This window comes from Ammodytes marinus (genome assembly GCF_949987685.1).
Source record: "Ammodytes marinus genome assembly, chromosome: 22".
Taxonomy (NCBI): Eukaryota; Metazoa; Chordata; class Actinopteri; order Uranoscopiformes; family Ammodytidae; genus Ammodytes; species Ammodytes marinus.
The window spans coordinates 266,626-282,186 of record NC_137226.1 but is presented as its reverse complement, the minus strand read 5'-3'; the positions used below and the strand labels follow the sequence as shown (position 1 = coordinate 282,186).

General features: G+C 41.9%; 1 protein-coding gene across 1 annotated transcript; it reads left to right on the top strand.

The window, feature by feature from the left end:
• Positions 1–1,688: 1,688 nt before the first annotated feature.
• LOC307268720 (putative nuclease HARBI1) lies at positions 1,689–2,762 on the top strand (the record flags this gene model as incomplete). The annotated part of the gene is made up of 2 exons (XM_080051456.1): positions 1,689–1,801; positions 1,889–2,762. The coding sequence occupies 2 exons, from the start codon at positions 1,689–1,691 to the stop codon at positions 2,760–2,762; spliced, it is 987 nt and encodes a 328-aa protein (XP_079907582.1).
• Between the last annotated feature and the right edge of the window lie 12,799 nt (positions 2,763–15,561).

Here is a 15,561-nt window from a genome sequence, read left to right as displayed (position 1 = left end):
ATACACAAACTCGGGTGTATTTACTTCATTCTGAAAAATCTTCCAACCAAGCTTAACTCGGTTTTGATGAATATTCATCTTGTTTCACTTTTTCATTCAGAGGGTTTAAAGAAGTACGGATTTAGTCCTGTTCTAAAGCCACTCATTGATGACTTAAACATTCTTGAAACAGATGGAATTCATGTGCCGTTTTCAGATACACCATTAAAAGGGACAGTTATTCAGGTTACTGGAGATAATTTAGCTATACATGGCCTTTTCGGAATGGTTGAGTCATTCAGTGCAACCTATTGTTGCCGGTTTTGTTTAGTTGACAAAGTTCATTTGCAATCCGTATTCAGTGAAGATGACCCAGATGTAACTCTCCGCACAAAAGAGCTCAATGCAGAACATGTCCGTATGGTAGCACAAAATCCTGGTCTTGTCCACTCATTTGGTGTTAAAAGAGCCTGCCCCCTAAATTCACTAAGGTTTTTTCATTGCTCAGAAAATTATGCCGTGGATATCATGCATGATTTGCTTGAGGGGGTCGTACAATATGAGCTCAAACTTCTATTTCAGTGCCTGATCAAGGAATCCACTCTACGTGTGAGGGATCTTTCAGAAAGAATTCAGAGTTTTAACTATGGCTACAGCGAGAGAAAAAACAAACCCAGTGGAATCAAACTTGATGATGGCAGTAATAGCCTTGGTCTAAATGCCATTCAGTCATGGTGCCTCATACGCAATACGCCCTTAATGTTTGGTGATCTGGTTGAAAGTGACAACAAGTATTGGCATGTAATCTTACTTTTGATCCAAATTTTAAACATTGTCTTTTCACCGATCATAACTGATGGTATGACATATTACTTAAAACATCTCATTGCGGACCATCACAGACTCTTCATATCAGTTTTTTCAGATAAAAGGCTCATCCCTAAGCATCATCTAATGATTCACTATCCCCGGTGTATTAGAAAAGTAGGCCCCCTAATACACATGTGGTGTATGCGTTTTGAGGGGAAACATAATTTCTTTAAAAGGTCGGTCAAAAATTTCAAAAATATTACCAAATCGTTAGTTAAGAAGCATCAGAATCAATTGGCATTTCATTGGGAGAATTTTAATTTCAAAAGGTTTCAGTTTGGTCCCATTAAACAAGTTCCACCAAGTCATTTCGAAGGCAGTGATGTGTTGAGGTCTAATCAGACATTGGCCGCGTTTCCCAGAATCCCAAAGAGCCTCTTTGGGCAGAGTTCTTCTTTGGAGCGCACTTAAGAACGCTGTGAAAGAAGAATGCGTTTCCCAGATTCCTTCTTAGCGAAAGTAGTACTTTCACTAAGATGGAACTGTACGACGGAGCTGACCCACTCTTTCAACCTTCTTAGCGACCAAATCGTCAGTGATCATGCCGCGTAGGGAAATTTATTTCCTCCACTTTTCGAAATAATAAAACAATGCTCAATGCGGACCTGGCGCAATAAACATAAACTAATAGAGAATTTTTTTTTTTAATGAATTACAGGTTTACGTTTTCCACACACAAGAGTTTATAGTACTACACATAAAAAAACATCAACAACCCTGTGGCATTTCACAGATATCAAGGAAACAGATTGAATTGAATTCAGCTGAACCTCATTGAGAGCGGATCCACCTGCTACTCTATATAAAGGCGTTGCCAAAGTCCGCGCGTGTGAGAAACCATGGCTGCAATACAGCAAATTCTCGCTGCCAACCAGCCGCGTCGCCGTGCGCGAAGCCAGACGGTTTACATTAACGCCTACGTGCGTCAGAACTTCTCCCCACTGGACGTGCTGTCAGACCGGGCCGTCCAGGCAAAGTACCGGCTGCCCCGTGCGGAGATCCAACGACTAATAACTCTGGTGTCTCCACACATCCAGAGAGCAACCCGCTGCAATTTTGCCCTCAGCCCGGAGGTGCAGCTCCTGGCTGCTCTGCGTTTTTACGCAGTGGGGAGCTTCCTGGAGGTGGTGGGGGACGGCACCGGCCTCAGCAAGGCATCGGTGTCACGGAGTGTGGCAGCTGTGACACCAATTCTCCTGCGCCATGCCCGGACCCATATCAAGATGGCCACCACACGGGACGAGGTCCGCATGGTCCACCAAGGGTTCCACGCAGTGGCTGGGATCCCCCGGGTGATCGGTCTGGTAGATGGCACCCTTATTCCAATCCACAATCCCTCCCTGGTGGATCCGTGCTGGATTGGTCGCAAGCACTACGCGGCCATAAACACGCAGGTGGTGGTGGATCACAATGGCCTCATCACTGACATCGTCGCCAGGTGGCCAGGCAGCACTCACGACAGTTTCATGTGGGCCAACTCAGCTGTGGGGCAGAAGGCTGGCAGAGGAGTGTTTGGCCGGGGCATCATCCTAGGGGACAGTGGCTACCCTCTCCGGAGTTACCTCGTCACGCCGGTAACCAACCCAGCAACACCACAGGAGGAGAGATTCAATGAGGCCCACACAAGCACCAGGACGAAGATCGAACGGGTGTTTGGCATTTGGAAGTCCCGCTTCAGGTGCATTCATCGTTCGTCGGGGGGGCTGCGCTTGTCACCAATCAAGTGTTGCCAAGTGATTGTTGTCACCGCCATGCTGCACAACATTGCAGTGCGCGTTGGCGCAGATGAGCCGCCTCCTGTTGAAGAGCAACATTCAGAGGACGAAGCCCCGAACCCCGCCCCCCGCAATGTGCGAGCAGTACTGCATCAGGCCGGAGCCCAGACCAGACAGGAACTTATCCACCTCTTCTGAGGTCCAACAACCCCAGCCCCTACCCCTTCACCACAAGTCGCCAAGCACTGATCACTAATAAACCCACAACCATAAACCCACAACCATAAACCCACAACCATAAACCCACAACCACTGTCAGGCCTGAAGGCTGAAATAAATAAACAGAACCAGCAGATGTAGGCTACATGTAACGTCCTGCACACTGATTAATTGCTTCAGTGTCCGGGTGCTTTACCTGAAAGTATGGCACTGGATTGTTAAGGAAATATTGTTGCATACAGTATGTGGGAGTATAGTGCCCACATTTCTGAGGTGACCATGTAACAAGTGGGAAATTAGCGCAAAACATGCTGTGCTGAAAGGGCGCACAATACGCACATGTCATGAACCTACGCTTAGATAAATTACAAATTGCCTGGGACTTTTTGTTGCTATTTGACACCCTCATTTCAATGCAAAATGATCCACACAATACATGGTTGAAAAGGAAACCAAAGTAGTTTATTGAAACCATATGATGGGGGGGGGGGGGGGGGGCTCCGCGCTGCATTTACTGCTGGGCCTCTGCATCACCTGCAATGAAGGGAGATTGATTAGTGAAATTGAACGGGATACATTGGGTAATGCAGATAAAACATTGAAATACCCATACCTGAATCCTGGGGAAAGATGATTGGCACCGAGATGGAGGGACGGTTGAACTGGGCCTCTGCAAGCGCCAGCTGTCTCCGGTGCAGCTCCAACCTCTCCTGCTTCATCCGGACCACCTCTTCCTGCAGGGCAGTTTGTCTTTGGAGGTGGCCCTCCATCCCCCGCAGCACCTCCAGCTTCTCCCTCTCCAGGCGCACCAGCGTCTCACTGCAGGTGCAGGTTGTTATCGCGGGCCGCCATCGTGAGCCTCCACGCATACGGACACCGGGCCCTGCTGGTTGGCGCGCAGGGACAGGCCATGGTTGTTGGGGGTCGTCCTCTCCTGGTGGCGTGCACGTCCCTGCTCTGCTCCCGGATGGCTCCTCTTCATCCTCACTTAATGAGAGCCCCTCGTCCCCCAGCACATCGATGCCCCCACTAATGCCTTCAGAGGCCGTCTTCCCGATAATTGAGAGGACTTTCTCCTCGTCGGGAGTGAGGGTCGTCCCACCCGGTGCTCCACCACCCGTGCCCATGGCTTCGCTCCTCACCTTGGCACTCTTCCTCTTAGTCTGGCTCTGGAACTCCTGCCACTTCTTTCGGATAGCGCCCCAGTCACGCAGACCACATGGGCTGGAGGGGGACATCTTTTGGGCTATGGCCTTCCAAACATGGTTCTTGACGGTGATATTTTTTTTGCCCTTTGTTCCCCCGAATAAGATATCCTGGTGCTGCCAGACCTCGTCCACCAAGACGCCCATCTCCTCTGCGGTAAACGCCGGTGCCCGCTTGCTTCTTTTGACGCCGGTTCTTTCCATTCTCACATATGTGTGCCTATATCCACGGGGGTATATATGCGCTAATGGGCCTGATTACTACTTGGATACACCTGTTGGCACACACACACACACACACACACACTCGCACCCACACAAACGCTACATACTTAAACTAATTGAACCTGTGCGGGGGACCACGGGGCGCTGTGTGTGACTTATGCGCTGATAAAGAGGTGGGTGATCGATTTGCCTGGCATCGATTTATTCAGTTTCAGCACGACCGCGGTGGACAGCTCCCACCAAAGTACTTCTTTCGATGCTTCTTTCGCTTCATCTTACGGCTCTCCAAAGAAGGGACTTAAGAAGCCATCTGGGAAACACCCGTATCTTAACGCTCCTTCTTTGGCGAACCCTTCTTTCTTTGGCGAACCCTTCTTTCGACCCTTCTTTGGCCCCAAAGAACGATCGCATCTGGGAAACGCGGCCATTGAGTGTACTTTCCCTTGTGTCCACAACATCTTGGGTGAAAAACTATGGAACTGAATATCATATTGGAATGATCATTTGTATTGACACTGAACATGAAATGCCTGTTTTCAGAAAGATTATCAATGTTATTATCAACGATGATAATGCGTTTCTGTTAACTTCAGAAGTTACTACATTATCTTTTGATGACCACCTTAATGGTTTTATAATCGAGGAAGTTGATGATTTGTTTTCCATCATTTGTCTCTCTGACTTGGTTTATTATCGACCATTTGATAGGCAATGGTCACTTATTGATAACCATTTAACATATATTGTGCCCTACTGTTGTTTTGTACGAGATGTGCGTTGATTTATGTCTGATTTGATTGTGAATATGGATTTAATACAAAGGCCATTGTATACAACATTTCTGCATTGATGTCTTTATTATGTAGGTAACCTACTGTGTCAGGAAATACAGTAGTGATAGCCCGCGTAACAACACCCAGTAGTTATGAAAATGACACCCTACAAGTGTAATTTTTTTGTGCATTCAACACTACTTTGGTGTTCATATGTAATAAAAGCTGGTGTTATTTTAACACCAGAATAATGCTAAATTAACACCCAACTGTAATTGAATTGTATTGACTTTTAACGATGAGAAGTGTTAATTCAACAAACAATGAGTGTTACCTTTAACACTGAAATCTAACACCAACACCACAATAATGTTAAATTAACCCTGAAAAGTGTGGAACAGTGTTGAATTTTAACAATGAGAAGTGTTAGATTAACAAAAAATTAGTGTTACCTGTTTAACATTTTTAAAAGTGTTACTTTAACACTGTTGAGTGTGGACACATATAGACACTTTGCTGGTGTTAAATTTGACACCCTGGGTGTTAAATTAACACTCACGAATTTGCTGTGTAGTAGCCAAGCCTATCTCTGGCGATGCCACAGCGATCGCAGGGACTTCACTTGTCATTAAACTTATAAATCTGACTGTATTTCATATCAAAGGGACACAGCGATGACTGTATTAAATATCAAACTGATAAAAACGATCCGACTGTAGGCTGTAGTGTATCACGTATAAAGTAGCCTATTTTCATATTGACGGACATCGCATCCAATCAGTTAATGCTGATTGTCAAGTCAGTTAGATGACTATGTAGGCTACTTATAGTTTGAACACTTTGTGAATCAGAGTGAATGGTATTCTGCTAACATATATAGCTTACTTTAAATGTGATATGTACGCTATACAGTTATCGTTTTTAACAGTTTGTTATTTAATACAGTCATCGCTGTGTCCGTTTGATATGAAATACAGTCAGATTTATTAGTTAAATGACACAAATGAGAGCTGAAACATCCCTACGGTAGAGCTAAGAAGGCTCTGCGGGCGCTCCAGACCAACCTTACCAACGTAGGACGTACGAAAGAGATTCGTAGTGTTGTGAAAATAAGTCAACCAGGATGCATGAAGGACAGGGTTTCCAGTCAGGAGGTAAAGTTAATAAAGTGATATTTATTTCACCAAAAAGCAGAATAGATGGCTCCGTACAGTCAAGCGTGCACGGTCCTAAATATGAGAAGTCAACCTAGAGTTAAGTTCTCAAAGAGAAGGCGCTTAGACAATAATGCGCATAGTATATATAGGGATTCCTCTTGTGAGGTCCCATAGGTCAAAGTCAAAACATGATGCAGGCGGGGCGTAGTTACTATACGTGGCCTGGTTGGGAGCTCTAGGTATTCCACCCAAACTGGCTCTCTCTCTTCCAGGGTTCATCTTCCTCTTCTTATCAGTGATGATGTGTGCATGTTGTCGAGGTGCATTAAGTGGGGGCCCTCATTAAACTAATCTAATCTAATCTGGTGGTCAAGGCACATGTTCAACTGTCAATGGTGTCAATTGGCACATCTTGTCATGTAATAGTGTACATCTTCATTATGCAACTCTGTCTTATTCTAAGTGTGTGTGTGTGCGCTTTAAGGTCAACCAAAGTTCTTTACACGTCTCACTTCTGCAATCTTACAGGTGCTTAGGGTCAGTTTAAGTTCCCTGCCAGTGTCACTTCTCTAATCTATGTACAGACAGCCGAAATAAGACTGTCTGGTGATTCAAACTCTCTTAGTGACCTTTCACTAAATCTGGGTTTGTATGTTCTTAACAACCAACTGTCAAATGTGTCTTGTTATGTAATGATGTACTTCTTCATCTGCCACTTTCTCTGTTCTGTGTTTGTATGTGCTTTAAGGTCAGTCTGAGTTCCCTGTAAGTGTCACTTCTTCTTTTGTAAACAGACAGCCGTAATAAGACTGTCTGGGTGATTTTTTACTCAATCTAGGGCCTGCTGATTTAAAGCTATTATGTGTAATATGTGTAACATATGAGTGGGCATCTCTAAAAGTTAATTTTCTCTACAGTAGCAAAGAACGTTTCGGGAAACAGGCGAAATGTTAAGTAGGAACTCTACGTAGGGGTTACGAATGACGTAGCGTTAAGAAGGCTCTACGAAGGCTTTGGGAAACCGGCCCCAGAGCCCTTAGGTCGTCTGGGACAGGTCTACTTACAGTCCCTAGAGTTAGGACTAAACGAGGAGAAGCAGCTTTTAGTTTTTATGCACCAACAATCTGGAACAAACTCCCAGAGAACTTGAGGTCTGCTGCAACTCTCAGTTCTTTTAAATCAAGTCTGAAGACTTTTTTGTTTCCTTTTTAACTTGCAATTTTCATTTTATTTGCTTCTTTTATTATGTTTTTAAATCGAGTTTTAATTATTATTTTTTTTTATTATTTGCTTCTTTTATTCGCTTTTAAATGTTTTATAATGTGTTTTATGTATTCTTATCTTGCCCCTGTAAAGCACTTTGAGTGGCCTTGTGTCTGAATTGTGCTATATAAATAAACTTGCCTTGCCTTGCCTTGCCTTGCCTTGCCTTGCCTTGCCTTGCCTTGCCTTGCCTTGCCTTGCCTTGCCTTGCCTTGCCTTGCCTTGCCTTGCCTTGCCTTGCCTTGCCTTGCCTTGATGTAGGAAATGGTTACTAATTAATAACTTATTTCACACACACACACACACACACACACACACACACACACACACACACACACACACACACACTACATGTAAGAAACATGTAAGAATAACAAAGGGCAAATACAGCCTTTGCACTCCTTTTTCCCCCCGGCTGAATTATAAAAATATGTATAAAAGTATGCCTAGATATTATATATTTAAATACATTCTTGAGCTTGTGTATGACCAGACATTTTCAATATTGCTAGGTTGCCAGATTACAGTTTGTGTATGTTGGTGTGTTGCCAAAAAGTGATCCTCCCAAAACGGTCTTTCAGTCAAATAACAAAAGGTATTTAAGCCAATATACGTCCATGATTTCAGAACGTAAACGAGACTAAGAGGGCTCTGGTCCAATAAAGCATCAGTACAAATGGCTACATAGCGTTAACATGCTGAAACTGTGGACTGAAATCTCTTTTTGGCAGCCACCGCAACGACTGACAGCAAAGACCATTCTCGACTTCGACAACTTCACAAAATTAAAATGTTGGATCTTGGTTCTGTAACTTATCACTACAGCGTGACTAATGGATTAGGTTATACAACTTGTTATGGGAGCTGCATCGAGCTAACCCCGCTGAGGGTAACATCACGTTACAATGAAGTAACCCCCGAGCTTACCTTATCTAGCTAACAACATGAATTTGGAGCAGGGCTCCAGACTAACCATTTTTACTAGGAGCACTGGCGCCTCTAACTCAGAATGTTTAGGGGCGCGAGCAGAAAATTTAGTGGCACACCTTAAACAGACCTGCAACGCAGCTATTCAAATGTTTCCCAATTTGAACTATATTAGATCAACTGATATTGTATTGCCAGCATGTTTTAAAACACACTGACAACAGATGATACAGTTCATTGTGTTTTTGATTTTGTATCACCATGTGAAATCCTTCAGACATTCCTTTAGGAAAAGGCATTTTTTTTACCCATTTTCACCACAACCCCTTCTACATCGGATTTTTCCTCTATCCCTGCTTCCTGTAAGGAAAATCGTTATTGGCCCAAAAGTAACTAGAAACTAGATGAACTTATCAACTAATTTGCATAATATTACAAATTAACTAGGACGATTAACATATTTACACACTCACTGTACAAACTTTTTTGTTGCCATATATAATTATAAGGTTGTCTTTTTTATAGGAATGCAGTGGCCTATTGAAAGTGGACCTATGAAACAATTTACTAGTTTACAAACGTCACCTGGCAGCTGTTGTACAGAGCGGACACGGTGCTGTCTGTCTGCTGCAGGTGGCTGCCCGAGTGAGTGCTGTCAGCGCCGCGGTGAGGAGGAGAGTACAGCCATTGCTACTCGGCTCTGGTGAGCGCAGTTTTAAAAAAAAGTTGCGAGGTGTCTCTGGCATTTAACTGCCTTATCGCTATGGCGGAAAGTCGGCAAATATAGCGGGGAAAGTCAGCAGTTTGTAACATGTTAAAGACAGCGGGACACTGAAAGGAGAGAAGGTCACGTCATCCGGGGCGTTGATTGTGTCGCTGATCACTCGCGGACTGTCCACTGTCTCTCTCTCAAAGCACAATAATAATTTTAAAACATTTTGTCTTTCAGTCGCGCGTGCCCCTAGTTGTGAAATGGCGCTCGCACGGTCTCAAAAATTTGGTCGCAGTCTGGAGCCCTGATTTGGAGCAATACATTATTGAGAACTAGCAGGTCAGCTAATTGCTAACGGTGTTGAGCATCAATTTAGCATGCTATTTATTTGTATCAACAAGTCATTAACACATACAAACTCGGGATTTGGTGTAACTTACAAAGGAGAACATGAATGAACAGTCATCCAGAGTGACATTGTCTGATAAGTTTTACTGATTTACCTTTGGCATGACTTCTAAGTGCCGATTCCCCCATTGTGAACAGCTGGAGGTAGGCTACTTTTTGCAGACAGTACAGTCGCCTATGCCTGTCGGTTATTAGGGCCTCGTCATAACCAAATGGAAACGGATATTTGATATGGAAGTATCGGGAGCAATAGGTCCATGAGCAGCGACTCGTGGTTCTGGATAATTCCTGGAGCGATCGCCAGGTGTGGCGCGTGTCCCAGGAAAGAAAACACGGGGAGCAACTGCACTCGTGCATACAAGACGGCGGCGAAGAAAACATTGCGACAGATTTTTTTTTTAATTTACAGAATAAAAAAAATTAAAATATGAGTTGGATTACGACACTGGTCAATAAAGAGAAAATCCAGCATTTTCCAGCACAGTACACACTGCCCCTTTAAACATTTCCTACTTTTACTCATGACAAAAAGAAATACCAATATCACAAGATATGGACAAGTAAAAGGTTACATCATATTCAATTAACACAACAACACACAGAGGATCTGTGCATTTGCTTCTCCTGCCGACTTCTTAGTAACTGTTTGGTCCTGCTTGCTTGTCTCTTGTGTGCTCCTGTCCTGTGCTGTTCATGTGAGTGTCTAAATGTATATGTTTGTGCTGCTTGTTTGTGCGTTATGCTGCTGTATATGTGTTTTTATTGTAGGTGTGTCTGTCCTGCTCTATCTACTGTTTTGTGCACTTTCCTATAATGTTTAATGTACGCTGTGTTTTATTGTCTGTTTATTTTATTGTTTGTTTGCCATTGTCTGTCAGTTCATTCTTACTGTTACTGTGTTTTCTGAGTCGACTATGTTGTTTTTAAATCATTGTTTATACGTGCATTTTATTTCTGTAATTTTAGCTTTCCTTTTACATATCTGTCAGGGGACAACAGATGAAAACTAGCCTCTTAGGCTAACTCTGGCTCACTTACATTTTGAATGTTGTTTAATGTGCAATGTCCCTAAAATAAACCAATAAAATAAAATAAAAATCAAAGGTGTGTGTGAGAAAGAAGTATCAGTCAATATTGATAACGAGACATGGCGGGTGGATATTTGGAGTTATGCTAAAAAGATTTCCATCTGTACTCGGACCAAAGCAATCCAGTTAAACATAATACATAGGATTCATATACTGTATATTCTCTTAATTTAATAGGCAAACTTTCCTCACAGGAATATGTGATCCCTGGAACACTGTTTGAAGGTAGAAAGCTTCCTGAAAAGTTACTGTTTCACTGTTGTTGTTTACAGCAACAGGGCCCACAGTTTGGTTTACAAACATATTCTAGTCTTACGTTTGGTTCCAGGTTCCTCGAAATATATATTTTTTTTTTATGATGATAGAATTATTCAATACTAAGAATTACATGTAGAGAAAATATGTTTAGTAAACTAACTGCAGGCTCTGTGAATGTAAAGAAATACCCTTCCCCTGAAACTGCACCTTTAAAATAAAAATGGAAAAAAAAAAATCCCCCAGCAGTTGTAATGGCACATATAGGCCAGAAGAGGGCGCTATGCGCTAAGACATGTTGAGGTGATGCTGCAGTTTACTGTCACAATCCTCCGGTCAGATGTGGAGCAACATGAACCCTCTCTAACTGTTACCAGTTACACATGAGGAATATGGTTCTGATGCTTTGACCAGTGGTATGCTGCAACTTATTAGAGGTGTGTGTGTGTGTGTGTGTGTGTGTGTGTGTGTGTGTGTGTGTGTGTGTGTGTGTGTGTTAGAGGTTCAGTAATCATGGCTTCATGGTGGGTTAAATAGTGGCCTAATCTGTCACCACAAATAAAAGCTTGATTAAATACATGAGGGAATCACATACAGTCATATGAAAAAGTTTGGGAACCCCTCTCAGCCGGCATTATAATTGACTCTGCTTTCACAAAAAAAATATAAAAGTGGTATGTCTGTAATTTACCAGGAACAGTTAAGTACTGGGATGTTTTCCAAACAAAGATTTTTTGAAAAGCAGTATTTGGTTGTATGAAATAAAATAAAATGTGAAAAACTGGCTGTGCAAAAATATGGGAACCCTTGTGGTTTTGTTGATTTTAATGCCTGTAACAGCATGTAAAACTGATGATTTTAAACACAAAATTGGTTGGATTATGTTGTTAAGCCTTGAACCTCATAGAATTGTCTGTTTGATCATGAGAAAATGTATTTTAGGTGCCTAAATGCAAGTTGCACTTCTCTTTGACTCTCTGCTGAAGTGAGACAGAATGGGATCATCAAAACAGCTCCCAAAAGATCTGAAAAACAAAGATTGTTCATTGTCATGATTTAGGGGAAGGCTACAAGAAGCTTTCCCAAAGGTTTCAATTGTCAATTTCGACTGTAGGGAACGTTGTCAGGAAATGGAAGGACACAGGCATAGTGGCAGTTAAACCCAGGCATGGCAGACCAAGAAAAAAACAGGAGCGGCATAGGTGGAGGATTGTGAGAATGGTTGCACACAACCCACAGATCACCTCCAAAGACCTACAAGAACATCTGGCTGCAGATTGTGTATCTGTACATCGTTCAACAATTCAGCGCAATTTGCACCAAAACATCTGCTTTTTATAAAGACCAAATAACTTAATTTTTGTCTCATTAGTCCAAAGCATTTTCTTCCAATATGAAGCTGGTTGTCTAAATGAGCTTTTGCATACTCCATGCAACTGTATCTGTGGCGTGGGCGCAGAAAGGGCTTCCTTCTCATCACCCGGTCATACAGATGTTTTGGTGCAAATTGCACTGAATTGTAGAACCATGTACAGATACACAATCTGCAGCCAGATGTTCTTGCAGGTCTTTGGAGGTGATCTTTGGGTTGTGTGCAACCATTCTCACAATCCGCCGCATATGCCGCTCTTGTACTTTTCTTGGTCTGCTAGACCTGGGTTTAACTGCAACTGTGCCTGTGTCCTTCCATTCCCTGACAACGTTCCTTACAGTAGAAATTGACAATTGAAACCTTTGGGACAGCTTCTTGTAGCCTTCCCCTAAACCATGACAATGAATAATCTTTGTTTTTAAGATCTTTTGGGAGCTGTTTTGATGATCCCATTCTGTCTCACTTCAGCAGAGAGTCAAAGAGAAGTGCAACTTGCATTTAGGCACCTAAAATACATTTTCTCATGATTAAAAGACAATTCTATGAGGTTCAAGGCTTAACAACATAATCCAACCAACTTTGTGTTTAAAATCATCAGTTTTACATGCTGTTACAGGCATTAAAATCAACAAAACCACACGGGTTCCCATATTTTTGCACAGCCAGTTTTTCACATGTTATTTTATTTCATACAACCAAATACTGCTTTTCAAAAAATCTTTGTTTGGAAAACATCCCAGTACTTAGCTGTTCCTGGTAAATTAAAGACATACCACTTTTATATTTTTTTTTGTAAAAGCAGAGTCAATTATAATGCCGGCTGAGAGGGGTTCCCAAACTTTTTCATATGATTGTATGAGATGTATTCTTGCCCCCAGGAGGAAAGGTCTGTTGGGCTTCACTTTGTGGAGAAATGAAGAGGCAGAGCATGTGGCTATAGATGGAACATGTTGTTTTAATAATAAGGTTAAAGAGGTTTCTTTAAACTCAAATTAACTTGTGTATATCCAGCAAAACAAAATACATTTGAGAAGTTTGGACTTCATGTTGAATATTCTTTTTATCGTTGTGTGTCGGCCTATAGCAGAATGTTATGGGCGGATGTTAAGCTCTATATAAGATGGAAAACCAGGCAAACAGTCTAATTACAGGATAAGACATTCTTCTAAACAGTCATGTTGCTATGGTGGGTCCCCTTTGTTTACTTACCCGTTTACAGAGCCTAGACTGTGTATTAACACCAGATTAACACAACAACCTTATGGACAGGTAGTGGATTGTGATGAAATATTCACTGATTTTGACTAGTGGTGATTTGGCTCCACCTTTAAGAAAAGTAAGGCAATGTAATGCTGTGTTTTTGAGAAACGACTTATGGACTGATGACACTTTATTTTCATTTAGGCCTTTGCATGTATTCCTATATAATATGTTTGTAATATATCTCTGATCAGATCAATAGTTCTAACAGTTAGATTTATCAAACACTTAAAGGAGAAGGAAGTGATATTTTCTTGTTGATATACGTGTTAAATCTCTCTATATTCATACAGCAATCACTGAAACAGTTCATAACACAGGTATCTATCTATCTATCTATCTATCTATCTATCTATCTATCTATCTATCTATCTATCTATCTATCTATCTATCTATCTTAAACAGTATGCACAGTTCATAACAGTCTATCTATCTATCTATCTATCTATCTATCTATCTATCTATCCATCTATCCATCTATCCATCTATCCATCTATCCATCTATCCATCTATCCATCTATCCATCTATCCATCTATCCATCTATCCATCTATCCATCTATCCATCTATCCATCTATCCATCTATCTATCTATCTATCTATCTATCTATCTATCTATCTTAAACAGTATGCACAATTCATAACACAGGTCTCCCAGTCGTTTTTATCCAATCAGGAGACAGAGTGCTATAAAGAGGCGGGGTTTCTGTGCCCGTGAACGATGACTCGCTGCTCTCCATCACGGCACTATCTGATGAAGACGGCTGTGTGTTCATGTGGTGGTGACGTAGGGACGAGGGAGGGGACTGCTGTGTGTTCATGTGGTGGTGACGTAGGGACGAGGGAGGGGACTGCTGTGTGTTCATGTGGTGGTGACGTAGGGACGAGGGAGGGGACTGCTCTGTGTGTTCATGTGGTGGTGACGTAGGGACGAGGGAGGGGACTGCTGTGTGTTCATGTGGTGGTGACGTAGGGACGAGGGAGGGGGCTGCTGTGTGTTCATGTGGTGGTGACGTAGGGACGAGGGAGGGGAATGCTAACTGCAGCCACTGACAGGAAGCTAAAAGAACCAAATCACTGACTGAACCTTTAGGACTTGACTTGACACTTGGACTCTTTCTGACTTTATTTCTTCATGTCTTTCAACTTATATATAATTTCGTCATCATTCGGTGTATTTTAGAAGAAACCTTCAAATCCCCCCTTTTTCGAAATAAGTGTCCCAGAAGAAACTGACATATTTGTCTTTTTGAAGCTTGTGTGTGCTGGTAGGGACGCCAATAACCTAAACAGTGTGCCCAAACACCGGCAATGTTTGGTTTTTCATAATATGTCCCCTTTAAAATACAATTGGAAAAAAAAAATCCCCCAGCAGTTGTAATGGCACATACAGACCAGAAGAGGGCGCTATGCTTTAACACATGTTGAGTTGATGCTGCAGTTTACTGTCACAATCCTCCGGTCACATGTGGAGCAACATGAACCCCTCAACTTTTATATAATTATTCAGCAAGAAACGATTCAAACTTCTAAATATTGCACATATTTCATAGCCTACGTTGTGTGTATTCAACTGTTCAACTCATTTCATACTAATGAGACCTTTTCAAGTTTTTCCAAGCCTTCATATTCAGCTTACATTTATTACTCTCTTAATGCAGAAGATTGACTTCTGCTTATGTTTATGCATTTACATATTAGGAACACACATGAAAACACTCAGTTTCTATAATATAAAGTATGAAGCGAAGACATTTCTCAATCAAATTTGTTTTTATTGATTCATTGAAAAGCAGGAAGTAGCAGAATAAGATTCAGAGCTCCAATATGTTATTAGTTGTTTAACATCTTAGTATTAATACAACTTTGGTTTGATTTTAATTTGACAGATTAATACATTGAACCCAAACAGCGTTGATTCATTCTTAAATGGACAGTAATATAACTGTAAAGAAATAAATCTAATTGTTTTATATATCGAAAAAAAAGAGAAAAGAGGTTCAATAAACCATCACCAAAATGATTTCACAACATTAGTACTGCAGTCTGAGTATCACCTGGGGCTGAGATCACAGACGACCTCCGTATTATATTAGGAGACCTCACCAGGTGAAACTAACTAGGGTGAAGGATTC